The sequence below is a fragment of the Zingiber officinale genome, chromosome 4A (assembly GCF_018446385.1).
Source record: "Zingiber officinale cultivar Zhangliang chromosome 4A, Zo_v1.1, whole genome shotgun sequence".
NCBI classification, from domain to species: domain Eukaryota; kingdom Viridiplantae; phylum Streptophyta; class Magnoliopsida; order Zingiberales; family Zingiberaceae; genus Zingiber; species Zingiber officinale.
Window position 1 is genome coordinate 109,775,035 of NC_055992.1, and position 16,464 is coordinate 109,791,498.

General features: G+C 36.0%; 1 protein-coding gene across 1 annotated transcript; it reads left to right on the forward strand.

Annotated features, from left to right (window-relative positions):
• Positions 1 to 486: 486 nt before the first annotated feature.
• On the forward strand, positions 487 to 4,264 carry LOC121973550. The gene is made up of 8 exons (XM_042524958.1): positions 487 to 685; positions 753 to 820; positions 1,064 to 1,211; positions 1,298 to 1,378; positions 1,933 to 2,019; positions 2,618 to 2,703; positions 3,421 to 3,541; positions 4,013 to 4,264. Exons 1-8 carry the CDS (start codon positions 611 to 613, stop codon positions 4,088 to 4,090), a joined length of 744 nt encoding a protein of 247 aa, XP_042380892.1. The 5' UTR covers positions 487 to 610; the 3' UTR covers positions 4,091 to 4,264.
• The last annotated feature ends 12,200 nt before the right edge of the window (positions 4,265 to 16,464 follow it).

Sequence of the window (16,464 nt, forward strand, 5' to 3'; positions counted from 1 at the left end):
GCAGAGAATCAAAAACCGAACTAGTAGAAAAAAAATTATTACTATAGTTATTGATGTTCCAGAAATTATCGTACAAAACTGGTAAAAAAGGACGTTGGCAATGAGACTACAAGATGTTGCTGGAGCATGTTGATATTTGGGTTGCTCTAAGTTGCTATTGTGCTCCAAGATGTTTATATTGTTACTGACTAATATTGTAGAAATTTGGTACTGGAATTGAGATGCTGAAAGAGAAATTAAAAAAGGAAGAAACTAAATTTTAAAGGAAGATAAAAGAAAATGAAAAATTATGATTTGTAGAAATCAATATATAGAGGAAATAAATAACATAAATAATTAAATTATTTAAAATAATAATGAAAAGATTAAATAAGACATGTAATTATAATAATTATAAATATAATAATATAATAAATTTAGAAATATTAATTTTTTATTTAATTTATGTTGATTTTTATTATGTTCCAAATATAATAAATCGAAATTAGAAATTATTGGCGGCTTCCCCTCCTTCGTCCTGCCGCCGTCGCATGACTGCAGAGATCCCCGACTAGTGCATCGCCGCCTCTTCAACGGAATCGGTGCTTGTCTGCTCGACCAGTTAGCCCAGATGGCCTCTGGACTCGGCTGGCGCTCTTTCGCGGCATCGGCTCGGCCTCAGCGAGGAGTTTCTCCCGTCGAGCAGGTTCCCTTCGCAATCCATAGTCCCCTTTTTTCGGATCGATGACTGATATTGTGGACTGATGGTGCAGATTCTGAAGACTGTAGAGTGGCCGGAAAAATTTCCCTTCAAGGACGAGGATTTCAGCCGCTTCGATGAGTACGCACCCTCGACCAAACTTTCACGAATTTTTATTGATACTTAAATATGTTAATATCTTGAGATGATAAACTTGAATTTGGAAGAGCTTGTTTTTCTGGTCTATCAGAAGTACTTTGCGCTATTCTCAATTCATCAAACATCTCTAATTTGTGGTAGTGTGTGATAACTAATGACTCACAGCAGCTATTTCAACAATGTTATCCAGGCCTTTTATTGACCATGATATAATGTGTTTTATAGATCGTCGGATTCTCTATTTTACTCAGAACCTCGTTTTGTGACGCACATTGATGATATGGCAATTCGCGCTCTTACCAAATACTACTCGGAAGAATTTCCTCCGAGTAACACACCGGATGTGTGTTTACTGGATTTATGTAGCAGCTGGGTGAGCCATTCTGGACATCTTTGTTATAAATCATTCATTGTTCTTCCTCATATATTCTTCATTTCTGATCCTTTGTTCCAATGTAGGTTAGCCATTATCCTGCAGGCTATAGACAAGACAAAATTGTGGGGATGGGAATGAACGAGAAAGAACTTGAGCGAAACCCGGTATATATATGTTTGGTGCCTTAAGTTATGTCAAGTTTACATATTTATTTATTTTTCTATTAACAATCACTGCCATTTATCCCTGTACTTAAGATGGCATTTTTTTTTTTTTTTGCAGTAATAGCATTTAACATTATAATGTTTTTCATAACCTACTAACAGATTAGCAATGATAAAACAGCAATGAATGACAATTTGGTGTTTCTAATCCATGCTACAAATCTAAATCTGCACTCAAAAATATCTTAATAATTTTTTCAAGGCAATTGTTTGTTAATAGTGAATTGAGGTTCTTGGCAAATTCATGTTAGGCGTTCATGAATGTGGTGATGAGTAACTGGTAATGATCATTAAACGATTAGCTGTAATCTATGATCACCATGCTGATTGTCTTTATACAGTCAAAGGTACAAGCTAGAGTTTTGTTAAGCTGCCGAGTTATATTCTCAATCGTCATACTGCAATGTTGAACGATTTGTTGGGTTCCATGCCACTTGAATAATCTGTGCTATTATCTTTTTTGCGTTTTAAACAAAACTGTTTCCTTTTTGCAGGTTTTGACAGAATATATTGTGCAAGATTTAAATGTTAACCCTAAACTTCCATTTGAGGACAATACTTTTGATGTTATAACCAATGTGGTATGTGATCATTCGTATTGATAAGTTTTATCAACAGATTCCTTTTACTCCTTGTAATCATTACTAATAGTTGAATTTATTTCAACCTATCACTATCTTAGAATCATGAACAATGAGCTTAAAATCACTGCTGTGATCCATAATTTTTTGTGATTTTCAACTTTTGGACATTTTTATAATTTGCCATTGTTATTTTTCATCAAATGCTTTTTGTTTAAGCAGGAACACCATGTTAAAGTAACCAGGAAAGCAACCTGACATTTCTATCAAACAAATTAATATTTTGAAACTTATTGATATTATCATTTTTTGTGCGTTTGGACATCTATTATACATACCAATGTTTGCCACTCAAAAATCGATGAGTTTCCATTTAATTCCTTCATTTAGGAATACTTCTTTATAGATAGCTAATCCAAAAATCAGTAAGCAGCTCATTGATCTTCCATTACTATGTTAGTGCCCTCCTAATTGGTCATTCTGCCTCCGTAATTGTTCATCTAGATGCATTTGTCTTTTCATGTTTATGATATCATATCTTATCATTGCTTATCAGTCTGATCCGAACCTTCTGCAAGTTTATTCGCTTATATTGCAGGTTAGTGTTGATTATTTGAACAAGCCAATTGATGTTTTCAGAGAAATGCAGCGGGTACTCAAACCAGGAGGGTTGGCTATAATGAGGTGATATTCTGTCTACAATCTCAAATCTTTTTTATCTTCCTCCAAAATATGAAGTCGATGCTAAAATTATTCAGATATTTTGCCTACAATCTCTTTTTTCCCACCCCATCCTAAAAGAGAAGTCGGTGCAATTTTTTTTTATATTTTATCTAGCATCTCATTCTTTTAATGCGACAGTTCAGTTAATCCATCTAGTCCAGACTGACTTCTCAGCTTGTCTTACCCATTTGTCACCACCAGTCCGCTCAACTTCCCCTACCCATCTTGCATGTCTTTCCTGCCTACCATCTGATTCTATCTAGTGATGCTTGGCCCAAAATTAACCTGTCATGCCCAACTGAACCATTCTGCATGATCAAGTCCAATTGGCCTCTACAACTTGCTCAATCTACTTTTCTATTCACAATATACAATTACTTGAATAATGATATTGTAATTTATTTTTTGAAACCAAATGCAGGATTATTTATCCTATAGGGATTGGGAGGAATAAAATATCTATATCTATGAAGCAGACGCATCATAACTCAGAGTCATTTTAAAAAAAGAAGACAAAAGTTATTAGAAATGAAAAACATTTTGTAGTCTACAGACCTCTATCTTCATTTGCATCTAATATCTTTTAGCAATTTGTTGATCCTTATATACTAGTGGCTCTTTGCTTGCCGACCTCCTATAAGCAGATTGCTAACTTTGTGTTTCTTAAACATTGAACAGTTTTTCAAATAGATGCTTTTGGACAAAAGCCATCTCTATTTGGACATCAACTGGTGATGCTGACTATGTTTGGATTGTAGGCGCCTATTTTCATTATGCCGGAGGCTTTGAACCACCCGTGGTACTACATTCTATTCCTGTTTATCATGTTCTCCATTGGTACACTGTCATTGGCTATTCCTTGTGTTATTTGTTAGCATACTGTTATAATTTCTGGGAATCATTGTCAAGAAAACTTATGGGATGGTCATTATTGGTTTCAAGCCCATTGATGGTGTCTGGTAAGTTACCTGCAATGTGACTGACCATGGAATGTCACAAGAAGCAATAACCCCTACGTAGTCAGGACGGTAAATGCTCGCATGCAGCTGCTTTGACTGCTAGTTTGCAACGATGGTGTGTAGCTGCGGATGCACATCATGAGTGAAACCTCTTACTCCTGAAATCGCTCCAACTTCCCTCGTGTGCTTCATTGCAATGTTTCCTTCGCTTGGCATTTTTTTGTTCTTATTACTATTGTTGTAGTTTACCTCATCTCCCAGTCGCTAGAGATGATTCATGTGCGTGACAGGATTGATTGTCAATGATGCAGGCTGTAGACATATCTCCCAATCCTGGGCGTTCAGATCCAATGTATGTGGTATACTCCAGAAAGCTATCTACCGCTTGAATCAACACTGCTTTACTAATCAAGTGTCAATTTATTTTAAGACTCCGTTCATGTATGTCAATGCTTGATGCCTGCACCTTTTTGCCCAAATTGTATATCATAATCAAATGTTTAACACAGTTCTTTGTCCCCCATCTTTCTATTAGAAATTGTTAAAATAAATCAAACTAGCCTGATTCAGATTGAATCTTTAGCCTACTAGACCAGCAGTCTGGTTTTAGTTTGTTAGTTGAAATACAACCATAATAATTAAGTTTTATCCTATTAAATGGGGTTGGATATATGGATTTTTTTTACGTATCATTGAGTTTTATTTTTTATTATATTATCATCTATACTTAAATAAATTTTATTTTATTTTATTATTATTTAATTTTTTTTTATCTTTCTCATTTTGATAGATGTATTTGTCATATTTTTATATTGTTTAACTCAAGTATTTATTGACGGAGATAAGAGTTTCATGTGTGTTCATATTGATATTTTTAATCATTATATGCATGTGAAGGGAAAAATAGGAAGGACGGGAATTAGTATTTAAAAAACTAAATTAATTAATATAAAAAAGGCTAAAATTTTAACTTTTTGAAACAATTATATGATGTGCTATATTAATTGTTAAATAAAGACATTAGTTAATAGGAGGGAGGGGAATGAGTATTTAAAAAACTATAAAAAATTTAAATTAATAAAAATAAATTCTTTAAAAACAATTATATGCTCCGTGTCCATTTTTAAATAGGTAGCCCTACGTTGTGCCTTATTTATCGGTTATCCTTTCCGTTTGGGTAGTCTCCCAATTTTTTTTAATTTATATACATGTAAAATTTTAAAGTTGAATTACAATATTAAATATATATAAAAAATTTAAAATAAAAAAGAAAACTTATGAGAATGATGGAGTTACATCACTTTTTTTATCCCGTTCACTTGGGAGTATCTAATTTTTTTTATTAATACTATAATTTAATTTCTGAATCTAAGACAAAACCTTAGGTAAAGCTTAAATAAATAAAAAAAAACTTAAAAAAAAAAATACAAAGAGGGTTGCTGCATTGCCTACAGGATCGAACGAACCCTATTTATCATGATCTATCTTCCGCTAATCCTTGTGCATCTATAAATAGTCAGTTATGATTTTTGTCGTGACACTTTTAGTTCGCGATCGTTCTCTCTCAACTTTTTTTTTTTTCCAGTTTGCAACCCATCTCTCCAAACATTTCCTTTTTCAAGCTTCCTCTGCTTGTGATCTTCCCAGAATTAGTTGTTTAACTGTCTAATCCTTAATACCTAAACTTTGGTGGTCGACGTTCCTCTTATACAAGTAATTATCCTGTGCTCTAGATGTTTTTCAAATTTTTTTTCCTTGAATGTTAACTTCTTTGTTCTGCCCCTAATTTTGTGGAACCCTACTTTCTTTCGCTTTCTCTAGGTTTAGCGTTTGGTGCTGTACGATTTTTTTAAATATATTTTTTCTTCTTCTTGTTGTTGGTGCAGCGGAGACCGACAAGAGGAGGGTGAATTACCTGTAATAAAAACTAAACCCTCCTCAAGGCTTTCAACTTAAATAAAGCAACAGTTATGAAAATTCAACAGAACTAAAATAAACAGAAATATAACACTCAGCTATTTACTTAGTTACAACCAAGAAGGTTGTTAATCCAAGACAGTAAGAGAGTGCACTAAAAGAAGTCTCCTTCTCTGAAGGCGGAGTAGCCTTTTACACTTGAAGAGCACAGAACTGTTGCTTAGGAAATGAGAGTACAGGAGTTGTATTTCGAAATCGTTCGTATTCGTTCACTGTTTTCAATATGACTAAGAGCTACCCGAGACCCTCTTTATATAGGGGTTCTCGAGCTTATCAGTTCACCTGATCCTTCGGGATCAAGTTTGACTCGAGAGGGATCGGTCGACCGATCCCCAGGTTCGATCGACCGAACCTGTTGTACCCGCCCAGCTTCGCGTCCAGGTGCAGTCTCTGTGGATCGAGCTTGGGTTCGGTCGACCGATCCTTTTGTTCGGTCGACCGATCTGCCAACGGTCTTCTGCTGAGTTGGCCCGATCAGATTGCTCGACTTGGTCTCTAGATAGACTTCGGTTCGGTCGACCGATCAGAAGGTTCGGTCGACCGATTAGCTCCCCAACGGTTGGCTGCTTGACGTGGCTTCTGACGTGTCACCAACAGCTGGCTATGGATACAGAAGGGTTTGGTCAACCGATCAAGGGGTTCGGTCGACCGAACCATTGACAAGTCAACTTCCAGTTGACTTGTTCCGGTTCGGCTCCTTGGGTGATTGCGGCCTACCGAAATAGGGATCACCCGAACCCAATTCCCGGCCTTCTCCTCGAGTAAGCTTCCTCCCCGACTTACGTCCCTCGAACGCCGTGCACATTCTTCTCGCCCACCGGGTGTACTCTTCCGCAGCTCTCCCGTCCTTCGGACGCACCGAGCCCATCGGCTCCCTTCCCGTGCCGTCCTTCTCGTCAGCTGCGTCTTCCGCTCGACTTCCTGTGCTCCTAAGTTTCTGCACACTCAGACACGGGGATCAGACAAAACGCAGGACCTAACCAACTTGGTTGATCACATCAAAACTACCACGGGGTTCAACAATCTCCCATTTTTGATGTGTATCAACCAAGTTCAAGTTAGGGGTAAACCAAACAAATAGTAATTTGAATAAAATTACTAAACTAACAATTCAGGCATAGATTTGCAATTTTGAACTAAATTGCAACATTAAAATATATATAAAAAAATTTTAAATTCCCCCCAACTGAACTTATCTTTTATTCTCCCCCTTTGATCACAGCAAAAACGGGGACAAAAAGATTTTCAACGTGAAACATTTTCTAAGTGTCAAAATGTTTTTCAAAATGCAACTAAAAATTTTCTAAGTTAAAAATAAATTCTAAACAAATTTCTAAGTAAATGAAAAAAAATCGGGTTAAAAAAAATTTTCTAAGTTCCAAATACTTTTTCTAAGCACTATTCAATTTTATTTTCAATGCTTTTATCAAAACGTTAATTAAACAGTTTATTTCTAAATTTGGCTTCCAGGTAGTGGCGAGGTACTAGGCCTTCTTTGTTATTGGAGCAACAACCACTTTCTAGTCAAAGCCGCATTAGGAAAATCAATGTTTAATTTTCTCTTTTGAAGCCTTTAATTTTAAAGGATTAATTAAGTACGGATTTTGGAACCAATAGAGGTTCCTTCCTACTGGGTTAGTCAGATACTTAGGGGGTATAAAGTTTCTTGGTACTTTTCTAAGTTGACCCTGATGGTTTCTAATGTACCAATTTAATTTTCCATAAATCCTAATTTTTGAATTTGGAAATTTCTTTAAGCATGCATCACTTTTCAATTTTTCAATTTCATTTTTTAATTTTGTATTTTCTAATTGCAAAATCTTATTTTCCAAATTTAAATTTTCCAAACTTATTTTTAAATTGGCAATTTCTTTTTCTGATTTGAATAAATCTTTAGACAAAGCTTTAATAAACTCAAAAGACTGTTTAGGGTTTAGGGCATGTACCTTACTTACCTGTTTGTCGGTAGCTCCCCCTTCATCGCAGCTTTCCTCTTCTGTCTCTCCCCCTTGATCAATGCTTATCTCTGAGTCTGAGTTATCTTCAAAGAGGTGGTTGGCCACCAATGCTAGTCCCGAGAATTCTTCGATTTCTGACTCGGAGGATGAAGAGTCGTCCCATGTCGCCTTCAAATTTTTGTGCTTGGAGGAATTTGGTTTCTTGTAATTGGTCTTTGTCTTCTCCTTTTGTTTGCACTTCAATTTTGGGCAGTCCTCCTTGATGTGCCCTTCTTCGTTGCAATTGTAGCAACGAACTGTCCTTCTCTTTTGACGATGTTTACTTGACTGCGATCTAAATTGGTTAGATTTAAAAAACTTGTTAAATCGTTTTACCATTAACGCAGCTTCATTTTCGTCAATCGTCGCTTCGGAGTCGGGATCGTCCTTTTCAGCTCGTAGGGCAATGTTGAGGTTCGACTTTTCTACTTGATTTTCTGTAATTCGAGATTCGTGAAGTTCGAAAGTTGAAAACAAATTTTCTAAACTACTTACCTCAAGATCCTTAGAGATGTAGTACGCATCTACTAAGGATGCCCATTCTGGAGTCCTCGGGAAGGCGTTGAGCGCGTATCGGATGGAATCCCGGTTCGTTACTTCTTCTCCAAGGTTGGTTAGTTGTGTGATCAGTTCTTTGATCCTTGCTTGGAGCTGCGCTACCTTCTCGCCTTGGTTCATCCGAAGGTTCGTCAACTGGTTCCGGAGGATGTCGTGCCTAGCTAGCTTCGCTTCGGATGTACTCTCGTGAAGCTCTAGGAATTTCTCCCAGAGATCTTTCGCGGAGTCGTAACTTCCGATCCGGCTTACCTCCTGAGGTGGCAGAACACTGAGGAGGTGGAATTCCGCTTTTCCGTTAGCAACGAAGTCGGCTTGCTCCTTCTTGCTCCACGTGTTTTCTTCTTTGTCTTTAGGAGTTGCAAAACCATATTTCATAGTAATTAAAATATCAAAATCTGTTTTAAAGAATACCTCCATTTTTCGCTTCCATGTAGCGAAATCTGTCGAACTTCGGGGGATGGATGTTCGCGTCGGCCATTGTTATGATCTTTGTGCTTCAGATGGCGGTTAGTCCCTCTGAGGCTGTTGGGCTCTGATACCACTTGTTGGTGCAGCGGAGACCGGCAAGAGGGGGGTGAATTGCCTGTAATAAAAACTAAACCCTCCTCAAGGCTTTCAACTTAAATAAAGCAACAGTTATGAAAATTCAACAGAAGTAAAATAAACAGAAATATAAGACTCAGCTATTTACTTGGTTACAACCAAGAAAGTTGTTAATCCAAGACAGTAAGAGAGTGCACTAAAAGAAGTCTCCTTCTCTGAAGGCGGAGTAGCCTTTTACACTTGAAGAGCACAGAACTGTTGCTTAGGAAATGAGAGTACAGGAGTTGTATTTCGAAATCGTTCGTATTCGTTCACTGTTTTCAATATGACTAAGAGCTACCCGAGACCCTCTTTATATAGGGGTTCTCGAGCTTATCAGTTCACCTGATCCTTCGAGATCAAGTTTGACTCGAGAGGGATCGGTCGACCGATCCCCAGGTTTGGTCGACCGAACCTGCTGTACCTGCCCAGCTTCGCGTCCAGGTGCAGTCTCTGTGGATTGAGCTTGGGTTCGGTCGACCGATCCTTTTGTTCGGTCGATCGATCTGCCAACGGTCTTCTACTGAGTTGGCCCGATCAGATTGCTCGACTTGGTCTCTGGATAGACTTCGGTTCGGTCGACCGATCAGAAGGTTCGGTCGACCGATCAGCTCCCCAACGGTTGGCTGCTTGACGTGGCTTCTGACGTGCCACCAACAGCTGGCTATGGATACAGAAGGGTTCGGTCAACCGATCAAGGGGTTCGGTCGACCGAACCATTGACAAGTCAACTTCTAGTTGACTTGTTCCGGTTCGGCTCCTTGGGTGATTGCGGCCTACCGGAATAGGGCTCACCCGAACCCAATTCCTGACCTTCTCCTCGAGCAGGCTTCCTCCCCGTCTTTACGTCCCTCGAACGCCGCGCACGTTCTTCTCGCCCACCGGGTGTACTCTTCCGCAGCTCTCCCGTCCTTCGGACGCACCGAGCCTGTCGGCTCCCTTCCCGTGCCGTCCTTCTCGCCAACTGCGTCTTCCGCTCGACTTCCTGTGCTCCTAAGTTCCTGCACACTCAGACACAGGGATCAGACAAAACGCCGGATCTAACCAACTTGGCTGATCACATCAAAACTACCACGGGGTTTAACACTTGCCCCAATTTTTTTAGAGTTTGTAAATCCTGTTTTTGTTTTTGTTTTTGCTTTCTCTAGGTTTAAGGTTCTACGAAATCTTTTTTTAATCAATTTTTTATAAAAAAAATAGCACAATATCGATATCCATTTGGCATAGCAGTATCATCCTTTCTACCTTTGTGGAGGATAAAATTATGTGACTATAAGTACATCCTTCAACTCAAAAGGTTCTGAGCGAAATAATAAAATGAGATCATAAATAAATTTTTAATAATATACAATCCATCTATAACTATTTCTTATGATATTTCTATTTGCAAAATCTTCTATAATATTATCAGTTTCAAGATTTTTCAAAATATTTTTCTTAATACATAAAATTGTCAATCCATTTAATCTTTCTTGCAACATGATCTCATATATGTTTTCAATAATTTTAATTTTTAAAAGCTCTTTTCTGTCGATGCTACCGTAACAGGCATAGTCAACAGGATTCTATAAGAAATTGCAACATTTGGATAACAATCTACATTTTGAACAAATTCAAGAATATCGATTGCAGAAATTATTACATTTGGTAAAGTCATTCGTAATATTTTTAATTTAGTTAATAAATCATCTAACTCAATATAAGATGAGTTGTCATGAGTTAGAGTATATTTTAGTTTAACACAACATTTTCTCAATTCATCATCTTCCAAAGTTCTTAACGTTTTTGAATCAAATAAAAAACCAAATACATTTTCAAAGGTTTTCATTTGCTCAAATCTACATTTTAAAGAAGTAATCTCTATGTCAACAACAACAATAAAATAATCAATTTTAAATGACTCTTCTAGTGATAGTGAAACTTCATTATTTTCTCTTTCATTAAATTATTTTTTCATAAAAATACGATGTTTTCTTGTAAATATTGGCTCTATGTTCATATCTGATGCAAGACTTTTAGCAATAGTCAAACTTACAATAAAACCAGCATTCCTATACTTTTCAAAAAAATTAGATTACACCTTCCAATTGTTTCATGATAGAGCTAATGCACATAGATTTCAATTGTAACTTCTTTTCACCATGTTTATAGCAAATAAGATATCATACCAAATGCTCATACCAAGTAAAAATTCAAAATTTTCGATTGAGTTAGTTAAACTTTCAGCTTCACTCATTGACTTTACATTATCACAAATATTATTTAATTCTAGTAAAGTTGTTCTTTCTTCCACAATTTGAAATCTAATAGCTTGAACACTTTTAATGTGACTTTCCCAACGAGTATTCGACAAAGATTTGACAGTTAATCCCTTTACGTTATTAAGTAAAAATTTTCATCTCTTAGGAGAATTTGAAAATAATGTATATATGTGTTGCACTACTCCAAAAAAAGAAACAACTGTAACACAAGAATGTGTCATAGCACTAAGAGTTAGATTAAGACTATGACAAGCACATGACATATACAACGCTCTTGGATCTTTTTTCAAGTAATCTCTTTTGAACTCCTTGATGTTTTCCTTTCATATTAGAATCATTATCATAACCTTGAACTCTAATATTTTCAATACTAAGATCAAGTGATTTTTAACACATTTTGTAATTCGTTAAAAAGTCTTAAACCAGATGTATCATCTTCTTTTAGAAATTCTAAAAAATACTTCTCTATTGTCACTTTATTACATGACATATTAACATATCATACTATGAAAGTCATTTGTTTTTGATTACTTATATCTGAGGTACAATCAAGAATTACTGAAAAAAATTTTGCTTCTTTAATTTTATTAATGATTACACTTTTAACATTATTAGCTAAAATAGAAATCAACTCATTTTGAATTTTATGACCAAGGTAATGATAATGAATTTCATGATTTTGAATACGTCTAATATGATCTTGCATCACATAATCAAATTTAGCAATTATTTGAATCACCCCAAAAAAATTCCATTATTATCTTGATAAAGTTTTTCATTAGATCCTTGAAAAGTCAAACAACATTTAGAAAGACATTTTACAGTTGCTAATATTCTTATTATAACTTACCTCCAACACTCTTTTTCTTTGAAAATTTCTCGTTGTAGGTCTTTATTAATTGTTAGTTTTTTATCTAATCACATTTTTAATTCATTCCAAGTGTTCATGTTAGTTATATGTTCAATAGTATTTTTCATGTTGTTTAAGTCTTTCACTAACATGTTTCCAATCTCTAAATCCATCCTTTGCTAACAAACTTCTATTGTTTTTAGATTTAAACAACTTACAACAAAAACAATAAACTTTATCCATATATTTACTGTAAACCAATCACTTTCAGTCTCTTATTTCTCCATTACTTAAATGTCTAGAATAATGAGCATAAGAAAAATGCCTAGAAGTATTGTCCAAAGGATATACAATATTTATTTCTCTTATAGACCCTTTTCCAACTAAAATATTACATGCATTGTTATCAAGATTATCCTAATTTCTTGGATCATATATATCAAATGAAGAAATAAGTTGTTCATCAATGTCAATATTCACATTATCTACCCTATTAAAAATATTTTCATACTCACTCAAGTTTTCCCTTTTCTCATTAACATTGTGGACCTCATTACACTCATCCACATTCACAATTAAATTTTGTACATTTTCATGAGAACTTTTAACAGAGAATTTATTAATAGCACCTCTTTGTGATAGACATCCAGAAAGATGTTTTTTAGGCAACATATTATAATGTACAAATGACAACAATAACAAAAAAAAGGATAATTCAAATTATTTCACTAGTAAAGGAATAATAGCATCTGGAATATAATATTTTTCAATATTAATGGAAACGTCCTAGGTTCGTTAAGCACCTCATCAAACAACACTAGTTAAAAGAAAATTAAATCATTGTTAAATTAAAACTAATTACTAAAATTATAGTATTTAAAGAAACAATAATACTAATTAATAGGTCATAGACATAACATTCAACTTTCCAGAATATTTGGGTCGTACAATATAAAAGGTTTCTACATAGTTTAACTATAGTTTACAACTTATTAAACTCAATCCAATTACCATAAACTCAAATGGTATGTTATAGTTTGTTCTGAAGCCATAAATTCTAAAGACCACTGAATATGGCAAGATACGAAATTTAGATTTGGTAAAGTAATGATCATGTTGTATATTGGTTTTCACATATTCTGATATGTGAGATCAAGAGAGGAGAGCATCTATTGATGGCAAAGGATGCAAAAAAAAGATAACATATTTAAAGAATTGGTACATTCTAGAAAAGACTTGATGAAACAAAAACAACAATACTATGAATTCATGGGATAAAATTGATTCGGATTGTAGCCATTCAAAAGCCCCTCAATCTCACAACTTTCCATAATTGAAGCCCCCAAACATATATACATATAAAAAACTGATCCGACGACTAACTAAGCAAACTTGATAAATAACCAAACCAACCAATTAAGTTTCCAACTTCATAATTCTAAAACTTATTTAAAAAACAAAAAAATCAAAAAATAAAATTGCCAAATATGAAATATGAAGGAGAACTAAACCTTACCAAAATTTGTAGACCAGTGGAATATGAGTTTAGAAGAAGTAGCAAATCTGCAGATGCATTGGAAAATTGAAACTGTAATATGCAAATGTAACAAAATTCTCCACCAAAGAACCAAATCCAACAAAAATTTTAGGGCACTTTTTTATTGGAATTTCAAATATGCAAAAAGTGGAGATTAAAGATTGGAATTTATGGGTTAAGGGATACACGAATAGAAAAAATAGGTTGCTATTTATCATCACCGTGAATACAAAAAAGTCATATCTTGGAAATTCCACAAATAACAATAAAAAATAAAAATTCTTAAGGGAAAGAAATTAATGAGGCAACAACTACAAAAAAAAAAAGTGTTGAAAATTTGAAATGATCAGAAGAAGAAGAAAAAGAGATGCACCTAGTAGCAGTTTGCAAATCGAAGAAGAAGCAGCAACTTGCAAATCGAAGAAGAATTAAAGAACTAAAGAAGACTGAAGACACACCTAGGCCCTAGCACTAGCAGCAGCTTGCATTTGCTGAAAAATCCCTAATTTTCCATTCGTCACTTTGGAAACATCAAACTGCAATAGACTTAAAGGTAAAGGCAGGTCTTTAATGCAAATAAGGAAAAATGAAATTTACATGCCTATACATAATACCAAAAGAAAAAAAAAAATTAGGCCTCCCAAATTCTGGGCCAGGGCCATCGCCCAATGTGGCCCTCCTTTAGGGCCACGCCTACATAGATACTGAAAGTTTACCCTTGTTTGCTTGTTTTAAAAAATAAAGGCTCAAAAAATATATATGATGTGCCTCGTAATCCTTACCTAAGCATACATACTTAGACGGGTCTAAGCGTGCTCATCACATGACCACGCAAGAAGTCCACAACTTGAGACCAAAGCGGCCTAATAGCCAAACTACTTGAATGAAGAAGTGGCAGCCCACCTGTCTTGGTCAAACCACCACAGGAGCATCCTCTCTCGGAACATCCCAACACACCATATAGGCTACGAGAACACCCCCAGTTGGGAGTTATCTCCCCTAGAGTCCTACCCTCCGCTTACTCTATTTTATCATTCCTGCTAATGTCTCTCTAACTAACATTATCTCAAGTTGCGAGAGCCTCCCTACTCGTGGATACCTCTTCTGGACCCCAATTGTCCTAGGTTGTGAGAGCCTACTGTTGGATTGAAAGCGCTAGAGGAGGGGTGAATAACACTCGTGGTTTTCACTTTCGTTTCGGGAGGCTTAAGAATAAAACACAGCGGAAAAGGAAGTAAAAATCACACGAACATCAAGATTTACTTGGTTCGGAGCCTAGGACGACTCCTACTCTAAGGCCCACACTCGTTGAGTATTTATTTTGGGCAATCACTATAAGTTCACAATAGTACAATTTTAGAGTACAACAATTAAGTACAATAAGAAAATATACCAACAACTTTAAGAATAGGAAATTCGAAGCTTTAGGTTGTTGGTGTCTTGCTATATCTTATTGGGTGGTTCTTTGAGCAGTGCACGGAAGATGGATCGCGTTTTCATTGTTCTACCTTACTGCTGCTCGAGACATGCTTATAAAACTCGTGGAGGGCACCCTCAACAGCATGGAGGGCACCCTCATTCGCACCGAATCTGTAGCGTGGATGAGCTTCGACCCGGTCACAGTTTATCCGCCTGAGGGCGCCCTCAACCTCCATAAGGGCGCCCTCACGCCAGTGTCTAGAGCACCCTCAAGCTCCATGAGGGCGCCCTCATGCCTTGTTGCGAGAGGGTCTTCTCCAGGTTACTTGAGGCAAACACTCCAATTCACTTCCTGCAAAGTACGTTAGTACAACATACCCTGCAAAACAAAATTAAAATATAATAAGACATAGAATTTGATAGTCATCAGACTATCCGATTCTGACTTCGGATTCTCAATTGAAAATCCTAGGTCGAACTGACGTCTACTGTTCCTTCACCGGGGAACGTGTCCTCACCTACTCCACTCAGAAGAGTTTACCTGTTGCTAGTTGATCCTCTAGACCAACTGGACTTTTGCTTAGCACCCGAGGCTCCAGGACTTTCCACTGGACGCCCGCTCCACGACCTGCCCAGTCTTTCACCTGGTTTGCGACACCAGGACTTTCCACCTAGAGTCCTCAACTTTAGGATTTTTGCCCAAGCCCTCGACCTGCCAAGACTTTCCGCCTAGAGTTACCACCCTCTACGACCTAGGGTTACCTCCCCCTAGGGTTTTCCACCTGCCTAACCACAGTTAGGACTTTCCCTCACCTAGGGTTATTACCACCTAGGATCTAGGGTTACCACCCCCTAGGGGTTTCCACCTGCCTAACCGCAGTTAGGACTTTTGTCTAAGTACACTTAGAACTTTCCTGCAATCTCATTTAACTTGTTAGATAACAAAATAACTTAACTTGGACCCTTTGACATAATTAAAACACAGGTTCGATTGTCGGATGCTTCCCGCACCAACAATCTTCCCCTTTTTTATTATGACAACACGGTTCAAAGTTAAGTAAAACATAACAATAGATAAAGGAGCATAAACACTATAATTTGGAAAAAAAATCCTTATGCTCCCCCTTTCACCAAGATTATGTCTTAAATTCGTTTGAATTCTTAACTTTGACTTTTTTCTCCTCCTTTGACTTAAATCAAAAAATAATATTAAGTAGAGAGAAAGTTTATTTAATATGTAAAAATATAGTCCGTTTAACTTTTAGGCTCCCCCTGAAGGGTAGCACCAAAAAAACTTAGCTAAGCTTAGCTTTGAAAATAATTGCTTTGAAAAACACTTAGCTAAATTTAGTTTTGGAAATGACTATTTTGAAAAATACTTTAGCTAAATTAGAAATATTTTGAGAATACTTAGCTTTTTAGCTTTGAAAATAAGTGTTTTGAAACACATTTAGTTAATTTTAGAAGTGCTTTGAAAACACTTAGATTTTTTCAAAAATAAATTAGCTAAATTTTAGCTTTGTCAAGTACTTAGCTTTCAAAAGAAATTGATAAGAATTTAGTTTTAATACTTAGTTTTATA